Raw genomic sequence first — 16,149 nt, 5'->3', positions numbered from 1 at the left:
CGCCCGGGGACGCTTTATTACCCGGCGGCGCTTTACGGCCCTGCGCCTCGCGACACCCCGCGGCGCTTTGCGGCATTGTGCTTTAGGACGCCTGAGGATGCTTTATTACCCGGCGGCGCTTTACGGCCGGCCCTGCGCCTCACGACACCCAGCGGCGCTTTACGGCCACGGCCCGGTCGTGGCTGGCGGCGGCGCTTTGCGGCCGGAGCGCGATGAGTTTTTACGACGCCTTCCGCGGCTTCTTCGGCTTCCCGGGGCGCGGCAGGTACCGGCCTCGGCCCCGTCCCCCCCGTTACCTCCCGTTATCCCCCCGCTATCCCGCTCTGAGCGCCGCGTTCCGCAGGCCCCGGGACCCGCTGTTCGGAGCGCCGTGGGACGAGGACGAGGATGAGGAGGAGGAAGCCGAGGCCCCCCCCGGGCCGCGTCCCCCCGACGATTTCGCCTTCGGCTTCGGCTTCAGCCCCGGCGGCGCCTTCGAGGAGCTGCTGCGGGACATGGGCGAGCTGCTGGGGGCCTTCGGGGGCGGCTGGGCCGGGCTGCCCCCGGCCTTCGGCGGGGAGCGGGGCTGGGGGGCGCCCGGCGGAGCAGCCAGGCCCGGCCTGACCCCGGCGCTCCCCGCTGAGCCCCCCCTGCCCGGCCCCGGCGCGGGGCGGCCGCTGCGCGACTCCATGCTGAAAGAACCCGAGGGTCCGGCCCGGCAGTGGGAGCCGCGCGGGGCGGTGGGTGAGGCGGAACCGGGGGGTGGGGGGGGCGGTGGTTGTTGGGGCCCCGCCGGTCGTCGCTCACCGCCTCTCCTTTGCCCTGCAGCTGGAGGAGCCCCCGCCGCCCGCGCCGGGACAAAAGGAGGATCGAGGTGGGTGAAGTCGGGGGATGGGGGGTGGGGGCTGGGTTTGCCCCCCCCCCCCCCGACCGCGCTCTCACGGCTGCTCCCTGCAGACTTGGACTCCCAGGTGTCCTCGGCGGGGCTGGGCACCATCCTGCGGCCCCAGCAGCCGCGCTCCTACTTCCAGAGCGTCTCCGTCACCACAGTGACGCTCCCTGATGGGGTGAGAGCCGCCCGGAGCCGCGCGGTGTGGGAGGGCCGGGAGGGGCTGGGTGGACGCCAGAGCTCATAGAGCCGCGGGACGGTCGGAAGGTTGGGCCTTAAAGATCGCAGAGCCGTGGGATCACCGTTGGGTTGGGTTGGAAGGGATCCCCAGCCCCGCTCCTGCCGTGTGCCGGCTGCCCCCCAGCAGCTCAGCATCCCAGAGGAGCGGGGCACTCGCAGCTCTGGGTGGCAGCGTCACATCATATCTGACCCAAATCCCTCCTCTGTTCGTTTAAAGCCATTCCCCTGTCCTGTCACTCACACACGGTCGCTCTCCTCCTGTTTCTAAGCCCCCTTTAAGTACCCGAAAGCTCTCCTTGCTGTGAGGATGCTGGGCCCCACTCACAGTGCATTCCCCTGCAGGCAGTGGAGGAGCGCCGCACCATGCAGGACAGCCAGGGCCACCGTGAGACGACCATCACCCGCCGGAGGGGGGACCAGGCCTTCATCACCACCACCAAGGAGGACGGGCAGAGCAAAGACTACCGGGAGGAGGTGCTCAACATGGATGACAGTGAGTGGAGGGTCGAGGGGGGGGCAGAGGGGAGCACGTCTGTGCATTCTGAATGAACCCCCGTTGTCCTGCAGGGGAGCTGGCACAGTTTGCAGGCACGTGGCCGCAGCGTGATGAGCTCCTCACCCCTCCCAGGAGCGACTCCTCATCCCTGCTGGGCAGCTTCTTCCGCCGCTGGTTCTCCAGCTGGTAGCTGCGTGAGGAGCACGGGGTGGGGGCTGCCCTGTCGTGTGGGGGCACGTGGCAGCCCCCTCTCATTGCCCCTGCTCTGTGCAGGCGAGGCTGGGATGGGGGCTGCCCCCCGCCGCCGCACCTCAGTGCATCGTGGGGGTGAAGCTTGTGTATGTGTACAGAGAAATAAAGTCTATTTATGCTAACGGCATCGTGTGAGGCTCCTTGGGCTGCTGGGACCCCCATGCTGGGAGGTGGGGATCCTGCTGCAGCTCTGGGGGGGGGGGGCACATATGCTCACTACCCTCCTACCCACCTTATCTCCCCAGTGCCACATTAACACCTCTCCTGGGTGCTCTCAAGGCCTGGGAGCCTTTCCAAGGGCTTTTCATTAGTGCTGCTTGCGGCCAGGAGCTGGCAAGAGACAAGGGGCCTTCCAGATGGGCACCTCCCACACCAGGATGTGATCGTGTGGGCGAGGAGATCCTCCAGGGTGGGTGGAAGTGGGGACTCAGCCGCTGCCCACGGCCCCACGCGGGACTCTGGTCCCTGCCACGCGTCTCCCAACTGCAGCACGTGGCCCTGATTGGTTTAAAGTCTGAGTGTTATCACCCACCCCAGCCCGGGGCTCATAAAATCAGGCAGCGAAGCAGCCGGTGCCGCTGCTGCTGCCCGCGTTCTGCCGGTGCCATGGGCTACGTGTCCTTCGTGAAGAGAACTCGAGTGCTGCTCTGCATCCAGAACCAGCTGGCACGAGAGTGCCTGGCTGAGCTGCTGGCTGTCTTCATGCTCATTGTGAGTGGGGTGGGGGGCTGAGGGGGGGAGGACCGGGGTAGAGGGAGCACAGGGCAGACACCACTGGGGTCCCACAGCCCTGCAGCTGTGCTGTGCCCACCAGGGGCTGCCTAGGGGTGAGGGGGCTGTGCTGGGATTGTGGTGACCCCAAACTTGTTCACCTCTGGCTGCGATTCACCACAGCCCAACTCACCCTTTGCTGCTGCTGTTGCTGCTCTGTGATTCTGTGATGAGGCTGCGGGCGCTGCCACGTGTGTGCAGGGTCAGGCACTGCGTGTCTTCACACCTCCACCCCTGAGGCAGCCTTGGGACTCTGCGGCCTTGGGACTGAAACCAGCAGCAGTGAACGTTGGCCAGCAGTGCCCCCCAGCCCTGAGGTTTCCCTGCAGCAGCATGTGACTCAATTGCTGATAATTTCTTTTACTCATCACCGAGTACGTGAACAACGGCACTGACTGCCTCCCCTCCCTGCTGCCCCGTGCTGCACAGAGAGCTGGAGCCGGGCAGTGGGTGCAGGCAAAACCACAGAGAACGAAGAGGCACCAAAGCAGCCCTTGGCTCCGTGCTGCCCTGCGCCCATCCTGCAGAGGGACACAGCTATGGGGAGCGGGTGCTGCGTGGGGCAGAGCGTGGGGCTGGCTGCAGCCGTGTCCCTGTCCTGCAGCTGATCACGCTGGGTGGTGCAGCACAGATGGTCACCAGCTCCGGGACCAAAGGGAACATCATCACCTCCTCGCTGGCGGGCGCGCTGGCCGTCATGGTGGCCATCTACACAGCGGGGGGGGTCTCTGGTAAGGCTGGGGGCTCTGCAGCTCCATGGGGGGCTCTGCTCCGCACCCCCAGCATCGCTCCCAGCCCCTCTCCTGCCACACTGCAGGGGCTCACCTGAACCCGGCTTTCTCCCTCTCCATGTCCCTGCTGGGGCAGCTCCCGTGGTGGAAGTTCCCCATCTTTGTGGCCGTGCAGACCTTCGGGTCCTTCATCGCCGCCGCCACCGTCTACGCTCTGTATTACGGTACAAAGAGCCAGCAGTGGGGCTGTGGGGTGGGCACACAGCCGGGGGGGCTCCGCTGCTGCACGGCTCTGCCCCGCAGATGCCATCTGGTCCTACAGCAACGGGACCCTCACCACCTCCGGGCCACGGGAGACGGCCTCCATCTTCGCCACGTACCCCGCTGAGCACCTCTCCCTTCCCAATGGCTTCCTGGACCAGGTGGGTGCCGGCCCTATGGTCCGACAGCCCCACGTGGCTCCAAACGGCCCCACGCTGAGGCCGTGCACTGCCCGCAGGTTCTGGGCACGGCGGTGCTGATCGTGGGCATCTTGGCCATCACCGACACCCGCAACCGCGCCGTGCCGCGAGGCCTGGAGCCGCTGGCCGTGGCACTGCTGGTGCTCGCCATTGAGGTTTCCATGGGCTCCAACTGCGGCAGCCCCATGAACCCAGCGCGGGACTTCGGCCCGCGGCTCTTCACGTTGGCAGCAGGATGGGGCACCGAGGTGTTCAGGTGGGTGCTGGGTGTGGGGCCGGGGGGGGGGGCAGCGTTTGGATGCTCCACACCCACGGCTCCGCTCGCAGCAGGGGCAGCGCGTGGTGGTGGGTGCCGGTGGTGGCCCCGCTGGTGGGGGCCGCGCTGGGCACTGGGCTCTATCAGCTCTTCGTGGCCTTCCACCACCCCGAGGAGGAAGAGGAGGACGGCGGGCGAGCACGCAGGCAGACCAAGCACTGACAGCCCCGAGTGCTGGGGATGAGTCCATTAAAGAGCCGAGCTGCGGCTGCCGCGTGTCCGTGCCGTGGGGCGGCGGGGCTGGGAGGGGGGGCTGGGGGCTGCTCCCCAATGCCTGAACGTCTTTATCAATGATACCAACGAGGGAATCGGGTGCACCCTCAGCAAGTTTGCTGATGACACCAAGCTGAGAGGTGCGGGTGACACGGTGGAAGGAAGGGCTGCCATGCAGAGGGGCCTCGGGAGGCTGGAAAGGTGGGACTGGGTGAACAGAGTGAGGTTCAGCACGGCGAAGTTTGGCAGGAAGGCACTGATACAGGCTGGAAGGAGCAGCCATGGGGAGCAGCCCTGCAGGGAGGGACCTGGGGGAACTGAGGGTTGGAAAGCTGAACGTGAGGCAGCAGGGTGTGATTGCAGCTGGGAAAGCAAATGGGATCCTGGGCTCCAGCAGCAGAGGGGTGGCAGCAGGGACAGGGAGGGGATTGTCCCTCTCTGCTCTGCTCTTGTGAGGCCCCATCTGCAGCACTGCGTTCAGGGCTGGAGCCCCCAGTACAAAAAAGACAGGGAGCTGTTGGAGAGGGGCCAGAGGAGCCACAGAGATGAGCAGGGCTGCAGCACCTCCCTGCAAAGACAGGCTGAGGGAGCTGGGCTTGTTCAGCATGGAGAAGAGAAGCTGCGGGGTGAATCATTGCAGCCTGCAGTACTAAAGGGAGCCCAAAAACAGGAGGGGAATCAACTCTTGGGAAGGGGAGATGAGAGCAGGACGAGGGAAATGGCTGGCATTGAGGGAGGGCGGATTTCAGCTGGGTGTCAGGGGGAAGTTGTTTGCTGTGAGAGCGGTGAGGTGCTGGAACAGCTGCCCAGAGAGGCTGTGGATGGGCATCCATCCCTGGAGGTGTTGGAGGCCAGGTTGGATGGGGCCCTGGGCAGCCTGGGCTGCTGTGAAATGTGGAGGTTGGTGGCTTTGTGGGGTCGGAGCTCCGTGATCCTCGAGGTCCCTTCCGACCCAAACCGTGCCGCGGTTCCGTGAACGCCCCCCGCATCACTTCCGTCGCCGCCCGCCCACCGCCGCGGCCATGGGGCGCTGAGGCGGCGGCTGTGGGGGCCGCAGCGGCCCCGGCCCCGCTCCCATGGGCTGCGCGGCCCGCGGGGCTGCAGGTGAGGACGGGCCCGGTAGGCCGCGCTGGGCCCGCTAGGCCGCGCTAGGCCGCGCTGGGCCCGGGACGGCCGTCGTCACGGCAACGCGGCGGATCCCGCAGCGGCGGGGCGGGGCGGGGCGGGGCGGCCCGGGGCAGCACCGGCAGCGGCTGCGGCCCTGCGGGATGGCGCCGGCGGGGCGCGTCCCGGGCCCGGAGCCATGACGGTGCCCCGGGAGATGCCCGAGAAGTGGCCGCGGGTCCGGGGACCGGGGGGAGCCGGTGGGTGCGGGGCGGGGGGCAGCCGGGCCTGGGGATGCGGGGTCTCAGGGTGCTGAGGGGAAGAGCGGGGGGTTTGGGGTCGGTGGGGTTGGGGGAACTCGGGGGGTCGCTGGGGCCGGGGGGGACCCGGGAGTCGGTGGGGTTGGGGGGACCCAAGGGTCGTTGGGGCTGGGGGGGGACCCAGGGGGATCGGTGGGGCTGGGGTTCGGTGGGGCTGGGGGGACCTGGGAGGTCGGTGGGGCTGGGGGTCGGTAGGGTTGGGGGGGACCCGGGGGGTCGGTGGGGTTGGGGGACCCAGGGGGTCGTTGGGGCTGGGGGGACCTGGGGGGTCGGTGGGGCTGGGGGTCGGTAGGGGTGGGGGGGGACCCGGGGGGTCGTTGGGTCTTGGGGGAACGCGGGGGGTCCGTGGGACTGGGGGTCGGTGGGGCTGGGGCCGGGGGGCACTCGGGGGGTCGGTGGGACTGGTGGGGACCTGGGGGATCGGTGTTACTGGGGGTCGGTGGGGCTGGGGGGGACCCGGGGGGTCGGTGGGGCTGGGGGTGGGGGGCTGACGCGTTGTGTTGCAGAGGAGGAGCGCCGGGTGCGCGCCAACGCTCGGGAGTACAATGAGAAGTTCCAGTATGCGGTGAGCAGAGACACCCCCCCCCCCCATCCTCCCAGCCCTCCTCGCTGACCCCCGGGGGGGTTCAGGGGGGTTTGGTGCCCGGTGAGGGGTCACGGCTGAAAGGATCTGCGTGTCCCTGAGTGCAGCACTGAGCTCCCCCTCCTATGGGGTCCTCCAACAGACCCCAACCCCCGCTCTGTCCGGTCCGGGAGCAGCGCTGCGATGGCTCTGGTTAATTAACGAGCTTCCGGAGCAGCTGGGGGAGGGGCAGCGCTCACCTTGCCCACCTCCCCCTCCCCCTCCGTGGAGGTTATTGCTGCTGCTCTGCCTCAGGCCTGGCCGCCGCACTGCCTGCAGGCTCCGGGGTTGGGAGGTGTGGGGATGTGGCTGCAGGAATGGTGTGAGGATGGGCAGCAGCTCAGCCCTGCCCTGGAGCAGTGCTGGAGCCTCAGCTCCTCCTGACCCCCCCATCACCCGTTCCATCCCCAGAGCAACTGCATCAAGACCTCCAAGTACAACATCGTCACCTTCCTGCCTGTCAACCTCTTCGAGCAGTTCCAGGAAGTGGCCAACACCTATTTCCTTTTCCTCCTCATTCTGCAGGTGAGTGCGGGGGGCCGGGGAGGTGGGGGTGCGTCCTGCCTCAGGGTTAGCAGTCCAGTTTGGGGCTGTCCCTCTCCCAATAACCCCCCATTGCCACCCACAGCTGATCCCGCAGATCTCCTCACTCTCATGGTTCACCACCATCGTGCCTTTGGTTCTCGTCTTAACCATCACGGCCGTCAAAGATGCCACCGACGACTACGTGAGCGCTCCCCTCAGTGCTGTGGGCTGGGGGTGGGCGTGGGACCCCATCCCCTGCATGGCTGACACCACCACCACCCCTTTTCCTGTGCCCAGTTCCGCCATAAGAGCGACAACCAGGTGAACAACCGGCAGTCTCAGGTGCTGATCGGCGGAGTGTGAGTGTCAGAGGGAGGAGGGACGTGGTGTGGCCTCAGGGCAACGTGGCTCTGTGTCACACTGTCCTTCTGCAGCCTTCGACAGGAGCAGTGGATGAACGTCCGCGTTGGGGACATCATCAAGCTGGAGAACAACCAGTTTGTGGCGGTGAGTTTGGTGCTGAGATGAGCACGGTGCTGTGTGGGGATACGGACTGCTGTCACCTCCTGGGGCTGGGATGTCCCCGAGGCTGGAAGTTGGGCAGCAGCATTGGGGCTGTGGGGATTTGTGGGCTCTCGGGGTGATGATGTCTGACATGGTGTCTTGCTGGCCCCAGAGCTGCAGCATGGGGTGGGGGGCTTCCCTGGGGAAGGCAGAGGGGAGCTCAGTGCCAGCACAGCTTTCAGCACGTCTCTCCTGCAGGCTGACCTCCTCCTCCTCTGCAGCAGCGAGCCCCATGGGCTGTGCTATGTAGAGACCGCCGAGCTGGACGGGTAGGTGCTGTCCTCGGCCTTGGTGAGAAGGAAAACGGGCCATGAGCTGCTCTGCCGGGCTGGTGCTCACCCCAAGCCGTGCTCCTTCCTGCAGAGAAACCAACATGAAGGTGCGGCAGGCCACCCCCGTCACCTCAGAGCTGGCAGATATCAGCACGCTGGCACGGTTCGATGGTGAGTAACCCAAAAACTGTCCTCTGTGACGGGGCGGCCTTTGGGGTTCTTCCTCTGTTGACTGGTTTGGGTTTGATTTGGAGAGAGCGGGGCTGTCTGCGGGGTGCTGTGGTTCTGGGGTGCAAACGGGTCTGTGGAGCAACTGGGGCAGGGTGGGGGATGGAACTGGGAGCAGCTGGGATGGGGATGGGGCTGGGAGTGACTGGGGTGAAGGTGGGAGCAGTTGGGATGGGGCTGGGAATGGGGCTGGGAGCAACTGGGACAGGGCAGGGGATGGAACTGGGAGCAGCTGGGATGGTGCTGGGAGTAACTGGGATGGAGCTGGGGATGGGGCTGGGAGTAACTGGGATGGAGCTGGGGATGGGGCTGGGAGTAACTGGGACAGGGCTGGGGATGGAGCTGGGAGTAACTGGGATGGGGCTGGGGATGGGGCTGGGAGTAACTGGGACAGGGCTGGGGATGGGGCTGGGAGTAACTGGGATGGAGCTGGGAGTAACTGGGATGGGGCTGGGGATGGAGCTGGGAGTAACTGGGATGGAGCTGGGAGTAACTGGGATGGAGCTGGGGATGGAGCTGGGAATCACTGGGATGGAGCTGGGAGTAACTGGGATGGAGCTGGGGATGGAGCTGGGAATCACTGGGATGGAGCTGGGAGTAACTGGGATGGAGCTGGGGATGGAGCTGGGAGTAACTGGGATGGAGCTGGGGATGGGGCTGGGAGTAACTGGGACAGGGCTGGGGATGGAGCTGGGAGTAACTGGGATGGAGCTGGGAGTAACTGGGATGGAGCTGGGAGTAACTGGGATGGAGCTGAGAATCACTGGGATGGAACTGGACGGATGCATGAGCAGAGCCGAGCTTATCCTGTGTGCCCAGGCGAGGTGATCTGCGAGCCCCCCAACAACAAGCTGGACAAGTTTGGCGGGACGCTGTACTGGAAGGAGAACAAATACCCCCTGAGCAACCAGAACATGCTGCTGCGGGGCTGCGTGCTGCGCAACACCGAGTGGTGCTTCGGCCTCGTCGTCTTTGCAGGTGGGCTGTGAGGCCGGGCAGAGCCGTGCTGCAGGGCTGGGGGCTCTGCTGACATCTTCCCTCTGCCCCAGGGCCGGACACGAAGCTGATGCAGAACAGCGGGCGGACCAAATTCAAACGGACGAGCATCGACCGGCTGATGAACACCCTGGTGCTCTGGGTGCGTGGAATGCAGCTGTGGGGCAGCGCGTGGCCGTGGGGCTGGGGCTCACGTCCCATCCTGTCCCCAGATCTTTGGGTTCCTGGTGTGCATGGGTGTGATCCTGGCCATCGGCAACGCCATCTGGGAGCACGAGGTGGGCGTTTGCTTCCAGATCTACCTGCCCTGGGATGAGGGGGTGCACAGCGCCGTCTTCTCCGGCTTCCTCTCCTTCTGGTCCTACATCATCATCCTCAACACCGTGGTGCCCATCTCGCTCTATGTGAGGTAGGGGCAGGGCTGTGGGGATGAGCTGGGGGGTGTGAGGGGGGGGCTCCACTAGCAGGGGGTCTTCTGGAGAGGGGAGGAGGAGATGGGGACCCCGGGGCAGGGCTGTGTGCGGGGTGGGCGTGGGCTGCTCTGCTGGAGATGGGCTGCATCTGCCCTGGGGGTTCTCCAAGGCCTGAGACCCAGTGGGTCCGTGGCCCCCCCCGGCTGCATCTGTCTGGCTGCTCCTGTCTCCCTGCCCTGGCTGCACGCTGGTTATTTTGCTCTGCCCCCCCGCAGCTCCCAGGCTCCTGCACTGTCCCCTTCTCTCTCTCTTTTAATTTCTCTCTCTTTTCGTTCCCCAGCATGGGTTCTGTCACCCTTAGCCCCGAGGTAAGAACGTGTCACCCCCACCCCTCCCACTAGCTCGTTGCTGTCTTCCCTGGGGGCTGGGGGGAGGTTTGGGGGCGTGCAGGTGTGCGAGATGCCTGGGGAGCCCTGCAGTCCCAGCCCCGCATCCCGAGCCGTGGTGGTGGCTGTTGGCAGGAGTGGGTGTGAGCTCAGCTCTGGGGAAGGGCGCGGGGCAGGGGGAGTCCCGGGTGCCAGAGGTGTGCGTGGGGGGGTGTGCGTGTCCTTCACTGTCTCAGCACTGTGTTATTCTGCCCACTGACCCCATCCCCCCCCCTCCACAGCGTGGAAGTGATCCGCCTCGGGCACAGCTACTTCATCAACTGGGACAAGAAGATGTACTGTGCCAAGCGCCGGACGCCGGCTGAGGCACGGACCACCACCCTGAACGAGGAGCTGGGGCAGGTGGAGTACATCTTCTCCGACAAGACTGGCACCCTCACCCAGAACATCATGGTCTTCAGCAAGTGCTCCGTGAACGGGCACAGCTACGGTGAGCACGGGGGCTGCACCGGGTGTCCCATGGGGTGCGTGCACCCCACCGCCTTCCCTGCCTCGGGGCATCTGTCTGCTCCTCCCGGGGCAGTTGGAGAGGTTTGGGAGGGGACCATCTCAGTGTTGTGAGGCTGTGCTGCCCCACGGCAGTGCTGTGTGTGTGTGTGGCAGTAGGCCTGCAGCGCTCGGCCCCCTTGGTTCACCCCACGTCCCGTTTTGCAGGTGACGTGCAGGACGTGCTGGGTCATAAAGTGGAGCTGGGAGAGGTGAGGGCGCTGCGCCCAGCCCTGGGCTGCGGGTTGCTGTGTGCCATGGGGTGACCCCTCCTCGGTCCCTGCCAGAAGCCGGAGCCCGTTGACTTTTCCTTCAACCCGTTGGCGGATCCGGGGTTCCAGTTCTGGGATCCCAGCCTGCTGGAGGCCGTCCAGCTGGGGGATCCCCACGTGCACGAGTTCTTCCGCCTGCTCTCACTCTGCCACACCGTCATGTCCGAGGAGAAGAGCGAAGGTGGGTGAGGAGGGCAGGGCTGCCCACACGGCACTGAAGAAGTGGCACTGAGTCCCCGCTGTCCCCTGTCCTCAGGGGAGCTGTACTACAAGGCGCAGTCCCCAGACGAGGGGGCATTGGTCACAGCTGCCAGGAACTTTGGCTTCGTGTTCCGGTCCCGCACGCCCAAAACCATCACGGTGCACGAGCTGGGCCGAGCCATCACCTACCAGCTGCTGGCCATCCTGGACTTCAACAACATCCGCAAGCGCATGTCTGTCATCGGTGAGAGCAGGGCTGGGGAGTTTGGGGGTGGGCTGAAGTGGGGCTGGGCAGCTCGGGCTCAGCCTGGTGCTGGGAAACAGCACCCTGTGGTGTGGAGGGATTGCAGGGATGTGGCTGGGGCTTGGAGGAGGGTCACTCCTGAGCCTGGCAGCCTGTCCCCCCCTTCCTGCAGTGCGCAGCCCTGAGGGCAAGATCCGGCTGTACTGCAAAGGCGCTGACACCATCCTGCTGGAACGCCTGCACCCCTCCAACCAGGACCTGAGCAACGTCACCACGGACCACCTGAATGTGAGCGGGGTGGGGGGCAGCAGGCGGGGTTGGGGGGGCTGCGTCCTGTGGGGCTCAAGGTGTGGGGACGCCGTTGGGGTCTGTCTGTGCCCAGCTGTGGCTGCTTGCAGGAATACGCCGGCGAGGGGCTGCGCACGCTGGTGTTGGCCTGCAAGGACCTGGAGGAGAGCTACTATGAGGACTGGGCTGAACGACTGCGCCGTGCCAGCGGAGCCCCTGAGGCCCGCGAGGACCGCCTTGCCCGGCTCTACGACGAGGTGGAGCATGACATGACGGTGTGTGGGCTGGGGATGTGGGGAGGGGGGAGGCTGAGGGCAGCCTGTGCTGAGCCCCCACCTGTCCCGGTCCCACAGCTGCTTGGAGCCACAGCCATCGAGGACAAACTGCAGCAGGGAGTCCCCGAAACCATCGCCATCCTGACGCTGGCCAACATCAAGATCTGGGTGCTGACGGGGGACAAGCAGGGTGAGGCACAGCGCTGCTGGAAATGAGGGTGTTCGTTGGCCGGGTCCCATCTGTGAGGGCAGGGATGTGGGGCACGCATTCCCCTCTCTGCTCAGCTCCAGGTTCCCCTTCTGCAGAAACAGCAGTGAACATTGGCTACTCCTGCAAGATGCTGACAGATGACATGACCGAGGTGTTCGTGGTCACGGGCCACACCGTGCTGGAGGTGCGCGAGGAGCTCAGGTGAGGAGTGGGGCTGTGCCCCACGGCTAGGGGTGCTCAGGCACTCTCAGCAGACCCCCCTGACCACCCTTCACTCACTCAGGAAAGCCCGGGAGAAGATGATGGATGGATCACGCTCCATGGGCAACGGCTTCTCCTACCAGGAGAAACTCTCCTCTTCAAAGCTCACCTCCGTGCTGGAAGCCATCGCGGGTGAATACGCTCTGGTCATCAACGGGCACAGCCTGGTAGGGAGCGGCGAGCTGGACGCAGCGCCCTGCCTGCTGTGGGTCTGATCCCCCTCTAAGTGCGGACCCTGGCTGTGGGTCCGGCCTCACCTGGCCCCACGCTCCCCTCCCAGGCCCACGCACTGGAGGCAGACATGGAGGTGGAGTTCTTGGAGACGGCGTGCGCCTGCAAGGCCGTGATCTGCTGCCGTGTGACGCCGCTGCAGAAGGCACAGGTGGTGGAGCTGGTCAAGAAGTACAAGAAGGCGGTGACTTTGGCCATCGGGGATGGGGCCAACGACGTCAGCATGATCAAGAGTGAGTCCTGGGGCCCAGCGAGTGTGGGAGGGGGGCCGGGTCCCTCCTGCTGCTGTCCCATCCCTTCTGGGGTGTCACCCTGTGCCGCTCACCCTGTGCCCCTCTCCTGCAGCCGCACACATCGGGGTGGGCATCAGCGGGCAGGAGGGCATCCAGGCAGTGCTGGCCTCCGACTACTCCTTCTCACAGTTCAAGTTCCTGCAGCGCCTGCTCCTGGTGCACGGGCGCTGGTCCTACCTACGCATGTGCAAATTCCTCTGCTACTTCTTCTACAAGAACTTCGCCTTCACCATGGTCCACTTCTGGTTCGGCTTTTTCTGCGGCTTCTCAGCTCAGGTGAGTGGGCTGTGCCCCCCCCCATCCCTGTGCCCCCCATCCCGCTCCTCCATGTCACCCCGGCTGCCACGTGGTGGCAGCAGCACGCACTGCTCGGGGACCCACGAGGCCGTGAGGGGGGCACTGGGGGGGTTTGGGCAGCGCTCTGAGCCCGGCGTGCTTTGCAGACGGTGTACGATCAGTACTTCATCACGCTGTACAACATCGTCTACACCTCGCTGCCTGTGCTGGCCATGGGGGTCTTTGATCAGGTAGGGTGAGCCCAGGGGGGGGGTCTCTGGGTGCTGTCCTTGTCCCTCTGCTGGTGCTGTCAGGGCTGGCTCAGCCCCAGCACACAGCACTGAAGGAGGTGCCAGCGTGCCACGTGCCCCCAGGACGTGCCGGAGCAGCGGAGCATGGAATACCCCAAGCTTTACGAGCCCGGCCAGCTCAACCTGCTCTTCAACAAGCGTGAGTTCTTCATCTGCATCGCCCAGGGCATCTACACCTCTGTGCTCATGTTCTTCATCCCCTACGGCGTCTTCGCCGACGCCACGCGTGATGACGGGGCGCAGCTGGCCGACTATCAGTCCTTTGCCGTCACCGTCGCCACCTCCCTCGTCATCGTCGTCAGTGTGCAGGTGGGGTCCATCCCCCCCCACCTCAACCCATGGCATCGGTCAGAGCCCCCCACGGCCACCCCCTGACTCTTCCTCCTCCTCCCCCAGATCGGGTTGGATACGGGTTTCTGGACCGCCATCAACCACTTCTTCATCTGGGGCAGCCTGGCCGCCTACTTCGCCATTCTCTTCGCCATGCACAGCGACGGCCTCTTCCAGATGTTCCCCAATCAGTTCCGCTTCGTGGGTGAGCACTCCTCCCTGCTCAGCACCCCCCCACACACTGCTCTGTGGGGCCCTGGGGCTGAAAGCTGCCCCCCCAACCCCTTACTTCTCCCACCCCCTCCCCCAGGCAACGCACAGAACACGTTGGCGCAGCCCACGGTCTGGCTGACCATCGCTCTCACCACCGTGGTGTGCATCATGCCTGTCGTGGCCTTCCGCTTCCTCAAGCTGGACCTGAAGCCTGAACTCTCAGACACGGTACGGCCGTGGGGTGAGGGGGGGCTGCGCTGCACCCCTCACCCCATTTCCTCACCCCATTTCCTCACCCCATATCCAGGTGCGTTACACCCAGCTGGTGCGCAAGAAGCAGAAGCCCCAACACCGCTGCGCCCGCCGTGGGGGCTGCGGGGGGGGGTCTCGGCGCTCTGGTTACGCCTTCTCACACCAGGAGGGTTTCGGGGAGCTCATCATGTCGGGGAAAAACATGAGACTCAGCTCCCTGGCCCTGTCCAGTTTCACCGCCCGCCCCAGCGCCGCGTGGATCGAAACCCTGCGCAGGAAGAAGGGCGGTGAGAGCAGCCCCGACACCGCAGCCAAAGGCTGAGCAACCCCCCCCTCCCCCCCCTCATTGTGCCACCGGGGGGGGGGCAACACCCCCTGTGCCATCGTATGGACTGGGGGAAGCCCCCCCCCCTGTTTTAATCGGGGGGTCGTGCGGGCCTCCTCTGTAGAGGAGGTCAGACTGCTGCAGTGTAACCAAAAAGAACCGCTCCCCCCCCCTTGGCTGGGATGAATGGACACTGTGCCCCCCCCCCACACACACACTTCACCCCCCAACCCAGCCCTGGGGGGGGGGGCTGCTCTGTTCTCAGCCTTCACAGCCACCCCCAGCCCCACTCACACACGAATGTATCAAGCCAGAGTCACCAGAGGGGGGGGGGTTGGGAGGGGGGGAGCTGGGGGGGGGCTGAGGGGTCTGCGCCCTGCACTGCTCCCCCCTCACCCACGTGTCTTCTTTTTTTTATATATATAAATATATAAATATATATATATATCTGTAAAGGGAAAAAGGAAAAACCACCACAAAGGAAGAAAAGCTTTCAGAGCCTCATTTCTGGGGGGGGGGGGGAATAAGTTGGGGGGGGGGGGCTCGGGACCCCCGTGTGAGGGCGGTGGGAAAAGGGGAAGCAGGGCTGGGTTTTGCTGGCCGTGATTCACCCCGTGTGGGGGCATTGCACAACATCCCCCCCCCCCTCGGCTTCCTTCTGCTTTTGGGGAGCCTTCCTCCTCCTCCTCCTCCTCCTCCTCCTCCCCCCAAAGCTCCGGGGGGGGGCACAGCCCCCAGAATCCCATTCCTATGGGATCACTTGGCATCACCCCCCCCCCACTTTGTGCCCCCTCCATCCTTCACTGCCCCTCCATTCCTTGTGCCCTCCCCCCCCCTCACCTCAGTGCACCCCGGGGCCACCCCCCCCTCCCCCCCATGAGACCGAAGGACCCCCCCGGGATCAGAGGACCCCCCCCCCGGGCCGTGTGCTGCTATTTTGGGCCGTTTTGGGGTTATTTTCTGCTCTTTTTTGGGGTGGGGCTTTGGAACACTGCGTGCAGCAGCGCTGCGCTCGTGGGATTGTCTCGTTTTATGGGGCCGGGGGGGGGCGAGGGGGGAGGGGCAATAATCGGAGGTTATGGAAAAACTCGTCAAAGTACGAAGGCAAAAAAAAACAACTTTGGTACAAAGATATAAAAACGGCTCCGGGGGGGGGGGGGTCAGACAGCTCTGTTGGGGGTGGGGGGGCATCTGTAGGTGCTGGGGGGGGGCAGTTCTAGGTGGTGGGGGGGTTAAGCTATAAGCTTGGGGGGGGGGCAGCTATGAGTGCTGGGGGGGTTGAAGCTATGGGTGCTGGGGGGGCAGCTATGGGTACTGGGGGGGTTAAGCTTTAGGTGTTTGGGGGGCTGCTATGGGTGCTGGGGGGGGGTTAAGCTATAGGTGCTGGGGGGAGCAGCTATGGGTGCTGGGGGGGTTGAAGTTATAGGTGCAGGGGGGGGGCAGCCATAGCTATTTGGGGGGGGGGAATTTAAGCTATATGTGGGGGGGGGGCAGGTCTGGTTCCTGGGGGGGGTTAAGCTATAGGTGCTGGGGGAAGCAGCTATGGGTGCTGGGGGGGGGGGTTAAGCTATAGGTGTGGGGGGGGCAACTATGGGTGCTGGGGGGGGCGGGGAGTTTAAGCTATAGGTGCTGGGGGGGGGCAACTATGGGTGCTGGGGGGGGCAGCCATAGCTATTTGGGGGGGGGGGGTTTAAGCTATAGGTGTGAGGGGGGAAGGCAGCTATGGGTGCTGGGGGGGCGCTAAGCTATAGGTGGGGTGGGGGGCAGCCATAGCTGTTTGGGGGGGGGGGTTAAGCTATAGGTGTGTGGGGGGGCAACTATGGGTGCTTTGGGGGGGGGTTA

General features: G+C 65.3%; 3 protein-coding genes across 6 annotated transcripts; all 3 read left to right on the top strand.

The window, feature by feature from the left end:
- The first annotated feature begins 84 nt into the window (after positions 1 to 84).
- On the top strand, positions 85 to 1,978 carry HAX1 (HCLS1 associated protein X-1). Its single transcript, XM_031606414.2, has 6 exons — positions 85 to 265; positions 344 to 719; positions 808 to 853; positions 937 to 1,046; positions 1,451 to 1,601; positions 1,676 to 1,978. The coding sequence occupies exons 1-6, from the start codon at positions 213 to 215 to the stop codon at positions 1,792 to 1,794; spliced, it is 855 nt and encodes a 284-aa protein (XP_031462274.2). The 5' UTR covers positions 85 to 212; the 3' UTR covers positions 1,795 to 1,978.
- A 396-nt stretch (positions 1,979 to 2,374) lies between these two features.
- Positions 2,375 to 4,631, top strand: AQP10 (aquaporin 10). Of its 3 annotated transcripts, none has more exons than XM_090126906.1 (6): positions 2,375 to 2,567; positions 3,232 to 3,358; positions 3,445 to 3,582; positions 3,662 to 3,780; positions 3,858 to 4,075; positions 4,250 to 4,631. In XM_090126906.1, the coding sequence occupies exons 1-6, from the start codon at positions 2,463 to 2,465 to the stop codon at positions 4,317 to 4,319; spliced, it is 777 nt and encodes a 258-aa protein (XP_089983032.1). In that variant the 5' UTR covers positions 2,375 to 2,462; the 3' UTR covers positions 4,320 to 4,631. The 3 variants fall into 3 exon arrangements, with proteins under 3 accessions (XP_089983032.1, XP_031462279.1, XP_089983031.1); XM_031606419.2 differs by having other exon boundaries at positions 4,147 to 4,631; XM_090126905.1 differs by having other exon boundaries at positions 3,858 to 4,631.
- A 939-nt stretch (positions 4,632 to 5,570) lies between these two features.
- On the top strand, positions 5,571 to 14,655 carry ATP8B2 (ATPase phospholipid transporting 8B2). 2 transcript variants are annotated; one of them, XM_090126903.1, is made up of 28 exons: positions 5,571 to 5,712; positions 6,279 to 6,337; positions 6,806 to 6,919; positions 7,023 to 7,121; positions 7,217 to 7,278; positions 7,354 to 7,426; positions 7,682 to 7,752; positions 7,847 to 7,926; positions 8,803 to 8,961; positions 9,033 to 9,121; positions 9,192 to 9,388; positions 9,733 to 9,768; positions 10,060 to 10,268; positions 10,493 to 10,536; positions 10,612 to 10,777; positions 10,853 to 11,041; positions 11,214 to 11,329; positions 11,440 to 11,604; positions 11,683 to 11,794; positions 11,911 to 12,016; positions 12,099 to 12,243; positions 12,357 to 12,540; positions 12,653 to 12,876; positions 13,044 to 13,127; positions 13,251 to 13,496; positions 13,584 to 13,722; positions 13,828 to 13,958; positions 14,038 to 14,655. In XM_090126903.1, exons 1-28 carry the CDS (start codon positions 5,652 to 5,654, stop codon positions 14,302 to 14,304), a joined length of 3,627 nt encoding a protein of 1,208 aa, XP_089983029.1. In that variant the 5' UTR covers positions 5,571 to 5,651; the 3' UTR covers positions 14,305 to 14,655. The 2 variants fall into 2 exon arrangements, with proteins under 2 accessions (XP_089983029.1, XP_089983028.1); XM_090126902.1 differs by lacking the exon at positions 9,733 to 9,768 and having other exon boundaries at positions 14,038 to 14,654.
- The last annotated feature ends 1,494 nt before the right edge of the window (positions 14,656 to 16,149 follow it).

This window comes from Phasianus colchicus, chromosome 30 (genome assembly GCF_987193195.1).
Source record: "Phasianus colchicus chromosome 30, bPhaCol1.hap1.1, whole genome shotgun sequence".
Lineage (NCBI taxonomy): Eukaryota > Metazoa > Chordata > Aves > Galliformes > Phasianidae > Phasianus > Phasianus colchicus.
The sequence above is the reverse complement of the archived record's forward strand: the minus strand, read 5'-3'. Positions and strand labels throughout refer to the sequence as shown.